At 44.5% G+C, this 13,007-nt stretch overlaps 1 protein-coding gene across 6 annotated transcripts in view; it reads right to left on the bottom strand.

The window, feature by feature from the left end:
• Positions 1 to 4,151, bottom strand: part of UNC79 (unc-79 homolog, NALCN channel complex subunit) — a 112,765-nt gene extending 108,614 nt beyond the window's left edge. For 4 of the 6 annotated variants that reach the window (XM_063332650.1, XM_063332652.1, XM_063332657.1 and 1 more), the window contains exon 1: positions 4,044 to 4,148. In XM_063332650.1, the coding sequence (XP_063188720.1) occupies positions 4,044 to 4,065 (22 nt within the window). In that variant the 5' untranslated portion in view covers positions 4,066 to 4,148. Of the gene's footprint in view, positions 1 to 1,964; positions 2,345 to 3,540; positions 3,606 to 4,043 lie in introns of those variants that run through there. The other 2 variants (XM_063332654.1, XM_063332655.1) reach the window with 2 other exon arrangements.
• Positions 4,152 to 13,007: the final 8,856 nt, after the last annotated feature.

The following is a 13,007-nucleotide window of genomic DNA, read 5'->3' as shown; positions in this document are numbered from 1 at the left end:
TACCTTGTTCCCCTCAGGGCTCCTTCATTGTGGAAGATAAATCATGCTTCCTAAATGAGAAATTAGTCAATACTTTGTTTTATTCGCATTGTCAAAGAGCATTTATTAAAGAACAAATACCATGAAGTCCCCCTGAGAGACATCCCTAGGCCTCTCACTGCTGCTGTATCTGAACATTTCATGAGCATTCTGATTTTTTTTCTGTATCATTGACAAGTTGAATGAGAAGGGGTGATACTGTATCCATATTACAGGAAAATGGGCAGAAATGAAGGACAGACACCAAGAGAAAAGTGTCTGCAACTGTTGTTGGAGGTCCAGCTTGAGATACCGAGAGCCATTTTTGCCAGAATAGACTGCAGTATGTACTGGACCTTATGTCCAGTAAACAAAAGCACCTTTGAGTGGTCAGTCAAACAACAAATGAGGTTTGACAATTTCAAGTCAGTTATCCATAAAATGAGGAACACTCAAGTAATCATCAGGCAAAGAACACAGTTTGCTCGAATTGCAGGACAAGAAACCCAGTTTTCAGGTCTCAACTGCCCTCACCAGGATCATCCGTTCTCCCATTTCCTACTGTACTGACCAAACCCTCCCAATTTCTGCAGAAAGTGAAGCTTCTACAGACAAAAGTCTCCCTTGCAATATCATCCTGCTTCATCACAGGGAGAACGCCATTGTGTGACTGAACACGGCTGGGGTCTATGGGAAAACAGCAAGTTAAAATGCTACTAGGGACACTGTCATCATGCATATGCAGAAGTAATACCCGAAGGATGCATAAGCAACTTTAATTATATTTCCTTACTTTTATTTTCCCCACTTTTATAGGGGTCATGAAGACCCCTATAAAAACTAATCTAGATTATATTAGATTGAGAAAGGAATTACTTCATAAATGTATTTTGTGACACTACTTCCTATTGTCGGAGAAAAAAAAAAAGACGACTATGAGGCCAGGCATATTTGCAAAGAAAACAGACCTCATTTCACAGTACCCAACAAAGAACAATTCACAGCAAGATGCACAGTTTACTGTGGCTGCCATGTTTTGCTGTCAGATATCCGTAACTGAACTGGATTAATAAAATGCCAAAGATGATGTCAGAATTCAGGTCTAGGTGTATTTCAGAGAACTGTCTGCCTCTGTGTAACTATTTACTTTCAATAAAGGGTATCGAATATATAGAATCACTTTTTTAAATAAAGAAGAAAATATTTTTATTTCTATTCATCAGCATTGTCATGCAATTGTATCAGGCAAAATACCAAAACAGAAAACTTATTTATAAAGCCTAAATATTGACATTAACTTTAGGCTAAAGGTTTTAACCTCACCTCAGTTCTGTTTCCAAGAACACTCAGAATTTCAGCACAGCCTCCCAGAACGCAAAGAACATTCCGAAGAAAAGCCCCAGAGCAAAACTTTGCCACCTTTCAAGCTATAGGAGTGTATGAACGACCCAATTTTCTGAGTTTCTGAGCACCCAGAGAAACACTTCAAGAAAGTGATGCCACTCTGGAAGTACTGAGCCATTGTCATAGGGTCATCACATAAATTAAAAAAAAAAAAAAAGTTATTCCACAGTGCTTTGCTGGGTATCTCTCTCAGCTTTCCACAGACCTAACTAAACTCCCTAGCCCCCTTGTAAGCATTGATTGAATCAAGAGCGAAACCATCAGAAGTCTTTAAAGATGGTCTTGGTTGCTCCACTGTCCTGGAGAATAACAGGGTGGGTATCAGGCATTCCCAGGACATTATTTACCACAACTAAACACCAGTTACTGCTATTTAAGGTGAAATAGAACTCATTTTATTTGAATATAACAGAAACCTCAGGCATGCTGTGATAAATCGAATGATGAAAGTCACTGTCAATACCTATGGTATGAGATACAAGATGCGTGTGACAAAAGAGAGAGGCTTCTCAAGATGATTTCCCGGATTGCCACCATTTTACCTGTTGTTCATACAACCTGCCAGAGAGCTGTGGGGTGGCCACAGATTCATGTTTAGACCAGCGCCTTTTTGCTCTTCTGCTCTGATCAGTCTGTTTCCTTATTCATAGTGTTTTGCTGCTGTTCTTGGTAAACTGAGATTCGTTATGACTTGTGATTCCTTCCCAAGACATTCTGGTTCTTGCCTGTCAGTCAACGAGGGCAGAAGCAATAGCAGCAACAGCTGGGGTTTGAAGGTTTGCCTGACAGTGACGTGTGCGCATCAATATAATCCTTGTCCAAGTCCACCACCATTTGTCAAAAATTGCAGGTGAGGGAATCTTGAAGTTATGTAGAGGCAAAGACACTTGGTAATGTCATAAGAACTAGTCAGGGAAGCAGCCTTGGTAAACAAAATACATTCAGTAGGTTAGAATGCACAGGATATGTCCACTAACTGAATACTCTACCTGGAGTATCACGGACAAGAACACTAGGAGGCAGAAAGATCTGAAACCTGGACTCCAAGTAAATCTTAAAATAGCAACAGGGACATGGCGGGCCAAGATGCAGTGTCTTGAACAGTACAAGGGGATGAAAAAAAAAAAACAGCTAGGGAGGAAATGTGAAAGAGAAGCTCAAACAGAGTAGACCAAAAGCATTAGGAACAGGGGGAACAGAGAAGGCAAAACAGAAAAGGAAGAAAACGCCAAAGGCAGGGTTGGGACAAAAGGCAGCAGAAATTCTTCCACATGCCAGTGTGAAAAAAGCATAATTAATGTATAAGTACCACAAGAAAGAAGAAACAACTACAGAACTCAGGTGGGGAAGGCAGAAAGAACAGAGCGATACAGATCCGAACACTGCACACTACAGGGCTGTTGCACGGTCAGAACACTGCGTCTCTATTTATGAGGCCAGAATTGCATCCCCACAGCAATAAATTAGCAACCACGTAATATTTTAACAGCAACATCATCCATCACTGTAAATAAGCAGTAAACCCTAAAGGAAAAAAAAAATTACAAGTATTCTTTTCCTTAGATCAGTTCAGCACAGGCATGTATAAATACAGGGATCCTTCACAGTGACCTGGAGAAAGGAGACAGCAAGTCTCAGCACCTGAAGTGTCAGATCCCACCATGTCATGGTGACAAACATCAGTCCAACCACCCAGTCACAGAGCGCCTGCCTCACGGCCACGACAGGAGAGAAAGCAGCTTTGATAAGGGAGACAAGCTCAGCTACCCTGGTCTTTTTCTTTAAGCCTCCCACCAGGGCTCTTGCAGACGCAGCGGCTGTTACCAGCAGTAACAACAGTGGGGAACACTGGACTGGCCCAGCTGCTGATGTCCCAACCACCATGATGCCATCTGATTTTACCCCAATGGGATCTAGCCAACAAGGTGGTTAAAAGGTCCATGGCTGCCAGAAGGCAGGCTGGGCCCTGGCCGGGGGAATGGATGCCCCCCCCGGGAGTCCTGCTGGGGCACTCTGGGGGCTGTGCCTGGCAGGCATGTGGGCGCACAAGGCAAGGTGGTAACAGCAGGGTTACATTCACCCAAAAGGTGAACGCCACAAGCAAGAACGACAGCACACCTCTCTTCTCCCTCCCTCTCACAGCAAGAGCACCTTCAAGATGGCAACGCGTGGGTCACCTCTGGTTTCTCTCAGGTGGGCACATCCTTTGGGACAGGGCACAGAGGGGGCAGGATGGATGGACCCTTCCCGCCGCCGGGCCGAGGGCCAAGCCGGCGCTCTCCATCTCCACTCTGCTCCCTCCTTTCTTCCCCTCAGGCACAAACCCGCCGCGTCCCCGCTCCTGCCACCGCGGCAGCCGGGCTCCCCGCGGCGCTCCGAGGGCCGCCGCCACCAGCCGCTCGGCGGCGGCCGAGACAGAAAGAGCCAGAATGAAGGCAGCCTCCCCCGCCTCTCCTTCCCCTTCCACCAGCTGCAACGCGGCCGCCACATAACGCGGGAGGAGCCCGGGCGGCGCTACCCCGCCGGGGCGGCCGGCACCAAGGCAACACCATCGATGGGAAGGTACCCCCCGGTCGTGTCCGTTCCCCCGCTCCCCTCAGCCGCCCGGCCCCGTCACTCACACTGCTCCGCCTTGGTGGACATGCTGCCGCCCCGCGCTCTGCCCCTCAGCGGCGCCGGCCGCGGTGAAAGCGGCAGCGGCTTCGCCTCAGCAGCGGTGCCGCTGCCGCAGGGCTGCGGGGCCGAGGAGCGGCGGGCGGGGAAGGGCGGGAACCGGCTCTTAAAGGGAAAGCGCGTCTGGCGGCCGCGGACGGGGGCGGCCCTGAAGGGAGGTTATCGCCGGGCCCGGAAGATCTTGACGAGGCTCCCCCGGGCCCGGCGGTGCCCCCCTGGGGTGTTGGGGGCTGGTGAGGGGGGTGCCGACCCCCCCGGTTCGCCGCCATGGCACCGCGGGAGCGGCAGCGCTGAGCTAGGCCCGGGCTGGCGGCGGTGCCGTCAGGGGCTGTACCTGTGTGCTCCGCTTTATCCTTCGCTTATGTCCCGGTTTGAGCAACACAGGATTAATTTCTCTCTCAGTAATTTTACTTTGCAGCAAGGTCTCTTCTAATGCGTGGGAAAACTGCATTTTTAGAAGACTCTAGTAGCTGAATTTGTAAAAATATTTACTTTATAGCCAGTTACGATATGTGGGTTTCAAGGTCTTGGTGTTTTCAAGTTCAACAGGTGCGGGTCGAGGAGGAGCGAGACCCGGGCACTTGACCCAAGCTGCCAACAGCGTTATTTCATACCACGAACGTCACATTCAATATAAATTAGAAAGTTTGCTGAGGAGTTCTCTGTCTTCCATGATGGCCACCATCCTGAGAACTGGCCCCGATGATGGACCCCTGATCCCCTCCCTTCCTCCCGAAGCCACAGCACTCGCAGTGTCCCACATTTGCTGTCCCCTGCTGGGAGTGCACAGCTTCTGCTGAGAGAATGGTCTGAGTATAATTTTGTATATCTTATATTGGTATCAGGATTAATAGCGGTTCTTTAGTATTGTTGTTAATTATTTGGTCTTATCCTATTAAATCTATTGATATTTCAACCCTCATGTTTCCTTGTTTTCCCTGATACCCCTTCCTGGGTGGGGAGGGGTCATCGGGTGATAGAATAATTGTCTAAATGACAATAAATTGTTGTGGGTTCTGCCCCTGGCCACGGCAGGGGGGTTGGAACTAGACCATCTTTAAGGTCCCCTCCAACCTAAACCGTTCTATGATTCTTTGATTCTTTCACTACTTCTCCTCCGCTCAACCCCCTGGGCTCCCGCTCTGTACCTCAGTCGGGTGCCTCTGGCCAAGTGTCCCCCTTGTTTCTATCGTGCGCCAAGCATCCTGCCATTATCTGCCCTTCCCTAAAGACTGAGCTCAGCCCTAAAGTCCCCTCTCTGTCACTAGGTCCTAGCTATGGTGACTGCCCCAGGTGCTGTCAGTGCAGGATGAAGGGGGGATGGAAGGACCAGTTGTGGTGCAAGTACAGTAATTGCAATATAATCTAAATCACTATTCATTTGCTCTGAGAGAAATTATTTCAACAGTGTGTGTGTCCTGTCAGCTTCCCCAGCATCCTGACTTGGCCTTGCCAGGTCTCAGAAACAAACGGCTAGCTCTGAGTCTCTTCCCTGAAACTTCCCATAAAGAGTTTTTCAGATCCTCACACTTCTGAGAAGGGGTTGTAGAAGCCGTTGTATTTCATCAGCCAGGGCTCAGGAGCCTTGATGTTTATAGATAAAAAGCCAGTTGCAACATACTGTCCTCAAAAGGCTGGGCTGCATTAGATGAGTAGGCCTGCGGCAGCCAGAGAGAACCGTGCTGTGGAGGAAAACAGGTACATTTTATTATTCATCATGCAAGGCAGTGCATCCGAATTACTGCTGCCCTGATTTGGGGGTGACGCACATTCTGTCTTGGGAACTGTGGTGAAGGGGGCAGATGCTGTTCACTGGGTGGCTGTTTTTCTCAAAGCAATCTTCTAAAAATACTGAATGTGCAATGTTTTCCAACACCACTTAATTAGGTCCAAAATAGAGCTCTTAATGCATTTCCGTGAGGCCATAGTTCTTTCCACACTCCCTGCTGTTTGCGAGCCCCAAAGAGAGCACGGAGTCAACTTAAACCATTATCACAGGCTCATATGAACAAGCTGCAATGACTATAGTGGGATTGATCAGCAACCAAAAGGCATGAGTTAACTGGGAGAGGTGTCACCTCCATTCCCTTGAGCAGTACTGCATGAAAGCAAAGAGCACTGGCGCATTCCCGTATGTGGTTTGCTCCTTCTTCGTCTTGAGCTTGCTGCAAGATCCCGTAGGTTGCTACCTGAACATTTGAGTTTACTCTTTTACATTTAAACATTTAAGAGTAAACATTTAAGTTTGCTCTTTTATTAGAAACTGACATGTGATATCCGATCCTCTGGAAGTCAGTGAGAGTTTTTCTATTTATTGAATTTAATAAGGTGCCCAGGGAGGTCACGTCATGCTACAAGTGCCACTTCCTCCAACCCCAGGTCTCACAACATCGAACATAAGTGATGAAAATATAGAAAAATGGCTTTCAGACCTCACAGAAATAAGCTGTTGAAGGCAGATCTCATCTTTATCTTGAATTTCTGTCTGTTGAGGCAACAAATCAATCTGAACTGCTTTATTGCTCATTACAGAACAATAGGGAACTGTGCACCGAGAGGAACTGAGGTCCCATAGGTATCCTTTAAAATATACCAAGTGCTCACATACTGCAGAGGTGAGCCTATTACGAACACTCAGGTTGATAAAGCAAGAATACACTGAGAAAATACGAATTCCATTTCTCATGTAAAAGTAAGTTCTCCTTTGGTTTAAGTGCTTGAAAATTGCAGCTATGCCTGCATTTACTGAACAAGGTCCTATACAGTTCAGCATGTAATTCAGGTATGTGGAAAGCAATTTATTGCTTATGAGTCCTTCTGTATGCCTAAACAATGCCTAAGCCCCGAATAAATCGTGATAGAAGTCCTCTGTTATTTGGTCAAACAATTTGATAAATTTGCCTAGTCTGTTATAAGTATAGAGATGCATGCTTCAAATTGCAAACAAATGTCATAAAGGAGCAAATACAGGAATATGGCACTCTAGGAATTAATTTCTCAAGGCCGAATAGAAGTCACCATTTTTCAGCAAGATCCTGATGAATTTGCCTAATAAAATGGGTACAGAGCTCCACTGGAAACATTTTTAAGCAGCTGAGGTTTATGTCCATATGCTTTTTACCTCTGCAGGCACTCAGTTAAGAGAACACATAAAAGCTGCAGGCATCTGAAAGTCCGCAAGTCATTAGTGCAGGAACATATTTTTAGCGATAAATGAATGGGGGATGGAAAACTTACATACCAACTGCTGAAAACCAAAAAGAACAAATGCTACTTTTCTGAGTTCATGAGTGGAAGTTCCACAGAATCATAGAATCACTGAGGTTGGAAGGAACTTCTGCAGCTTGTGTGCTCCATCTTCCCTGCTCAAAGCAAGGTCAACTAGAGCAGATTCCTTGGGGCCATGTCCAGTCAGGTTTCGAATACCTGCAAGGATGGAGACCCCACAACCTTTCTGAGCAACCTGTTCCAAGGTTTGACAATCCTCACAGTAGAAAAGTTTTTTCTTATGTTTAAGTGGAATTTGCTGTGTTTCAGTTTGTGTCCATTGCCTCTGGTCCTGTCACTGAGCGCCACTGACAAGAAGAGACTTAATTCTCATATTTCCTTCCACTGTGGGTTTTGCAGGATAAGGTAGGTAAGGTTTGGAAGGGATGGGGAGCATACTGTGTGCTTCGTGCTGATTTTTAACTAAAACTTTGTCTGCCGTAACAGTGTGAATTGCAATTACAACAAAATTCAAGAATAAACTAATGAAATATCCTGTACAAAGAAAAGAAGTTGTCCAGAGATGAACTCACTATTTATGTGACTGTTGTCACTTTGAATTTACATTTTCAAGTATTCAACTCTGAACAGACACACAAAATGTAGTATTGTTCATTTTTAATCTCCAAGCATTAACAAATCTACTTTTAGAAAGGTAATCCTTTCTGAATACAAAATCCTAAGCTCTCCTACCTTGAATCATGTACAGAAAATTTCTTAAATTGTTCACAAATTAAAGTGCATGTATGCATATATATAAAATAAATCCATGGGGAAGTTTAGGTTAGATATTAGGAAGAATGACTTTACTGAAAGAGTGGTCAGGCACTGGAACAGCCTGCCCAGGGAGGTGGCTGAGTCACCAGCCCTAGAGGTGTTTAAGAAACGTCTGGATTTGGCACTTCAGGGCATGCTCTAGTGGCAGAGGTTGCAGGGTTGATTTTGGTTTGGTTTGGTGTTTTGGGGGTTTTTTTGTGTGTATGGTTGGACTCGATGATCTCAAAAGTCCTTTCCAACCAGAAGATTCTATGATTCTATGATCTGTTTACAGGTACGCGTTTGTATACAGAGACGCTCACTGTCACCAACTCTTGATACATTTTCGTGGTGTTCTCCTTAACGGCTCAGCTTCCAGAGTCAGGTAATTACATCGACCTGTATTTGAATTTTAAATAAAAAAATTCTTGCCTGACACATTCAAATGCAATATAAAAATGTTTGAAACAAATGAGGATTTCAATGCCTAAATGAGAGGCAAGGACCTAAATGCTTCGTAAGTTTAAAAAACAACAACACAAAACAAATAAAGACAGCCAACTTTCAATTTATTTTAAGCCAATATCTCAATTTTTTGAAACTTGCTCATAATTTCTGTCAGGAGTTTATCATTAACTGCCTTGTGATAGGGATATTAAATCCTTAGAAAGTCTCAAACTCTTGCTTTAATCACTACAGACCTATCTGAATTGAAGGCTCTGCCATGAAATAAAGGAGGCAAGGGAGAGTAGAGTCTGACTGATGAGCCAGCGGTAATCCCAGTAAGAAAAGCCAAACACAACGAGTCAACTGGAGCAGCGGGAGGAGAGGATGAGCTTCTCTGGCCCTCAGGAATTTTCATGTGGTGCTCTCTGGGTATCTGCCACCACCCCAGGCTAACCTAACCCAGATGCAAGGTGCTTGGCAAGGGACTGGAGCCCCTGAACAGGACCTGTGTAGGGACTGACCTCCTCAGTGTCAAACAGCAGATGGAGTCCCTCAGGCTCAGACCTGGGCATTTGACAGCAATAGTTAGACCCCGTTAAATTTAATTTGTCCCTAAGCCTTTGCTCTCTATAAGCATTAATCCTCATGAATGATGGTCAAATAGATAATCCCTTCAGGAAAAAAATTTATCTGGGATGAAACTGAACCATTAGGCTCAACTCAGATATGCCACAGCATGTATCCTGGTTGACACAGGATGATTACCGGAGCTGCTCCTGAGGGCTCAGACACCTGGGTCAATCAGCATCAGCCAAGAGACAGTGAACAGGAGGCATCTCTTCTTGCTCACAGAAAATCATGCCTACGCACAAAAGTAACACAATATTACAGACAGCTTGTACAGTCTTGTGCAGGAAAATAATTTCTTCTGAGGAGAAGATACCCATTCTTAACCTCTGGGCTAAGACATAAAATGCAGGGAGAACTTCCTCTCTTGCCTTTGGTGTTACTATCACACAGCGGTATTTACAGAAAAAAAAAACAACGACCAGACCTCCTGCTGTAGGAACGTAGCTATTCTGAGGAGAAGGGTGTAGAGTATAGTAGGATAGAAATTAGGATAAGGTAGAGGATAAGATAGGATAGAATAGAATTAGGATAGGATAGGATAGGATAGGATAGGATAGGATAGAATAGAATAGAATAGAATAGAATAGAATAGAATAGAATAGAATAGAATAGAATAGAATAGAATAGAATAGAATAGAATAGAATAATAGATGTTGGCAGTCATGGCAGAAGTGATCGTGATGTGATCAGAAGCGTGGCTGGAGCCACCAACCAGTTATGCCATCTGGCATGTGACAAATGCATTTCAGTCATCACTGGTTTGGGTTGATTTAAAGTGAGAGGCTGAGCAGTAAAGAGCTCTGGGTCTCATTGCGGGTGCTGTGATCCCAACACAGTAGCCAGCTTGTGATGTTAAGATTTGTTCTTTACCTCCCCAATTTAGAATAATTAAGAATTCAGGGGGAAAAAAATCATTAGGAAATACAGTGGTTATTTGGTTGTATTTACAAATCTATAATTTTCCTCTTATTCTGACAATTACTTCAATTAACTCTGTGGATGTTAGCTTTATTATTGCATTTGTCAGTATCTGTCACTGTAAAAAAAAAACCTCTCATAAATGCCCTTAATTTCTCTTCTAGAGTAATCTCATTAGCCTCTAAGTGAACAAAATACTTAATTTGTTGCCATAGCAGTGGAGTTTTGAGAAATAAATGGTGACCTGCATAGAGAACTAGCACAAACCTGATGAGCATGTACCAAGACTATTATAAAATCAGAGATTGGTTTTACTAGATCTAAGCAGCACAGTATTTCTGAGAGTTACCATGCCGTGTTTGTGAAAATTAGCATTACCCTGAATGCTGAATTAGATCTCCCAAAAAAATCTTGAATTTTTTTCTTTCCTTTAATCTCAGACTTGTGCAGAATTGGCTATACTAACTACCTACATGGCTAAAGTAAAAGCACATTGTTGTGTTAGGAATGCTTTTGGAATTAGAATGACAAGTGTCAAAAAAACTGCCTTCTTAAACCTATCACAGCATCATGGCCCAAAGGCTGACATGGACATGGAAAACAAGAAACCCAAGACAAGAAACTAGTGGGTCTCTTAAATTAAATGTGAGCTCACCCAGAGCATCCATTCTTGAGTAGAGACAATATAGTGGCTGAAAGGCACCATGGCAACTTCTTCTACTTACTCAGAGCTATAATGAGTATTTTAGCATAAATATGTACTGCAGGACATCAGGTTGCCAGCACGAGTCCACTTGACTGCCGTCACTGTGCAGCACATCTCCAAAGAAGTCTTTCCATCTGGAACCATCAGCAGTGCCCTCAGAGACAGCACTGTCTTTGTAAGTATCTGCTGGGCACTTCTGGCAGGGATCTGGCCCAGGGGGAAAGCCACGACAGGGTCTTGCTTGCTTTTGTGCTTCCACTGGGGTTTGTGTCCTGCTCTCTCCTGAGCACTACAGTGCCCCAGTGGGGATACTTCAAGGGCTCTAGGGGTTTCATCCCTCTTAAGACTTGTTCTGGCCAAGCACCTCAGGGTTCTTGACCGAAACTCAAGGCTCCACCATAACCAGTGCTAGACTACTGCTAGAGTCCCAGGAGAGGGTGGGTAGGTAACAGGGCTGATCCAGCACCTGCCTTCCCTCTTTGCTGGGGCAAGTCTGAGCTGCTTTTCTTGTGCTTTGCCCCTGAGGGAGTGGATGCGGATGGAGAAGAGGAAACTCTCCTTGAGACACTGATGTACAACGTGGCAAAAGAGGCTACTCAGACCTTCCCTCTCAAGGTATAATCACAAACCGTGTAAATATGCCAGAGTTTAATTCCATACAAGACCTTTTGTCTTAGCTGGAATGGCTGTTACTTACGTTCCTATGGAAGGACAGGCTTCAGACACTTACCCTTAGGCATATATGTGTTACCTGTCCTACTGCCTATAGACAGCTTAAAGCCAGCTTTGTCACATCTGCAAGAAACGCAAATCATTGATGTAGCTATATGGTGAGAAACACAGCAGGGAACCTTCCTCCAACAGTGTTTCCTCCTAACCTGCCACTTGATCTTGGGCAGACGTTTCATGTTTGGTCCTCCCCATCTGTAGAATGGAAGACCCACAGGAGGGTGGCACTTGCCCTTTCTCTGCACAGGGCTCTGCTGATGTCCGCATGGAAAGCTCAGCATCGCTTGGGGAGCCCTGAGCTAGCAGGGAGCCCTGACACTCTGGTTCCCATCGGGTCGTTGCTGCTGAAATGCAAAACTCATCAACCGTTTTGACCAAACGGCTCCAGGAGCTGCAGGAAGCCTGAGGAAAAACCAGCTGGTGGAGCTGGAGCCCCGGGCACCACTGGCTGCATTTATTAGCCCAGCCCTGGCTGAACTCTGGCTTGTTTAGGGCAGAAAACAAAAAGCTTGTACTTGGTAAAGCTTATTAGCTCACTCATATCACACTAATAGCAGTAAAGGTGCCTGCGATGACCTGGCTTCCCTCCTTTTCATCTTGGTTTTCTGTGCACTACATTCCCCAGAACTTCCAGTCTCAGGGTTAAAGATCCATTTGCCAATCCATCTGTAAAGAGTGCAACATGAAACCGCAGTATTTTAAAATACCTGTAAAATGTAATCTGTATTACTTTTAGGAAGAAATACCTGAAGTGAACTGGAAATATGAAAAAAAAATTATGAAAAATACATTTTAAATAGTCCTTTAGGTAAGCAGATTCTAAATATTATCCCTAATATTATATATATATATATATAAAAATCAATATAAACATCCCTATATATCTCTATTGCCAGAACTAAACACCAGATGAGTTTTTTACCATGTTTCATCTAATGCAATTCTCAGTGCTTCACTCACATGCTCCCAGTATGCGTTATAACCAGGCAATCTTATTATTCATTGCAACAATTTAAGAGAATAAGTACCACAACTGATATGTCATATTTTGCTGATTTATTTAGTTATTACTAGATGCGAGAAGGATGACAAAATCAGATGCAGGACAAGCACGCACACTGAAATGTTCAAAACCATTTTTTACAAAAGATTCTGCAAAATAGCCTTACTGATTTCTGTGGATGCGCTCATGGCGTGCAGGAGCGGAGTTCCACAGAGTACTTGTCCTGCTATATTCCATCCTGCTCTATTACTGGCATGGGTTTTTCTCTGGATGCCAGGAATGTAGGCGCCTACCCAAAACTCATCAAAATCTGTGGGAAACTTTCCAGATACATAACTGGGCTTTCAGATCAGGCTGTTCAATTCAGTGACAAAGCTGAATTTTTGGAAAAAAAAGAAACCAGTGCCACTTTCTTTTAACAGTCGGAATGCCTCCATTCTCACTCACAAAACTTCA

This window comes from Chroicocephalus ridibundus, chromosome 4 (genome assembly GCF_963924245.1).
Source record: "Chroicocephalus ridibundus chromosome 4, bChrRid1.1, whole genome shotgun sequence".
Taxonomy (NCBI): Eukaryota; Metazoa; Chordata; class Aves; order Charadriiformes; family Laridae; genus Chroicocephalus; species Chroicocephalus ridibundus.
The sequence above is the reverse complement of the archived record's forward strand: the minus strand, read 5'-3'. Positions and strand labels throughout refer to the sequence as shown.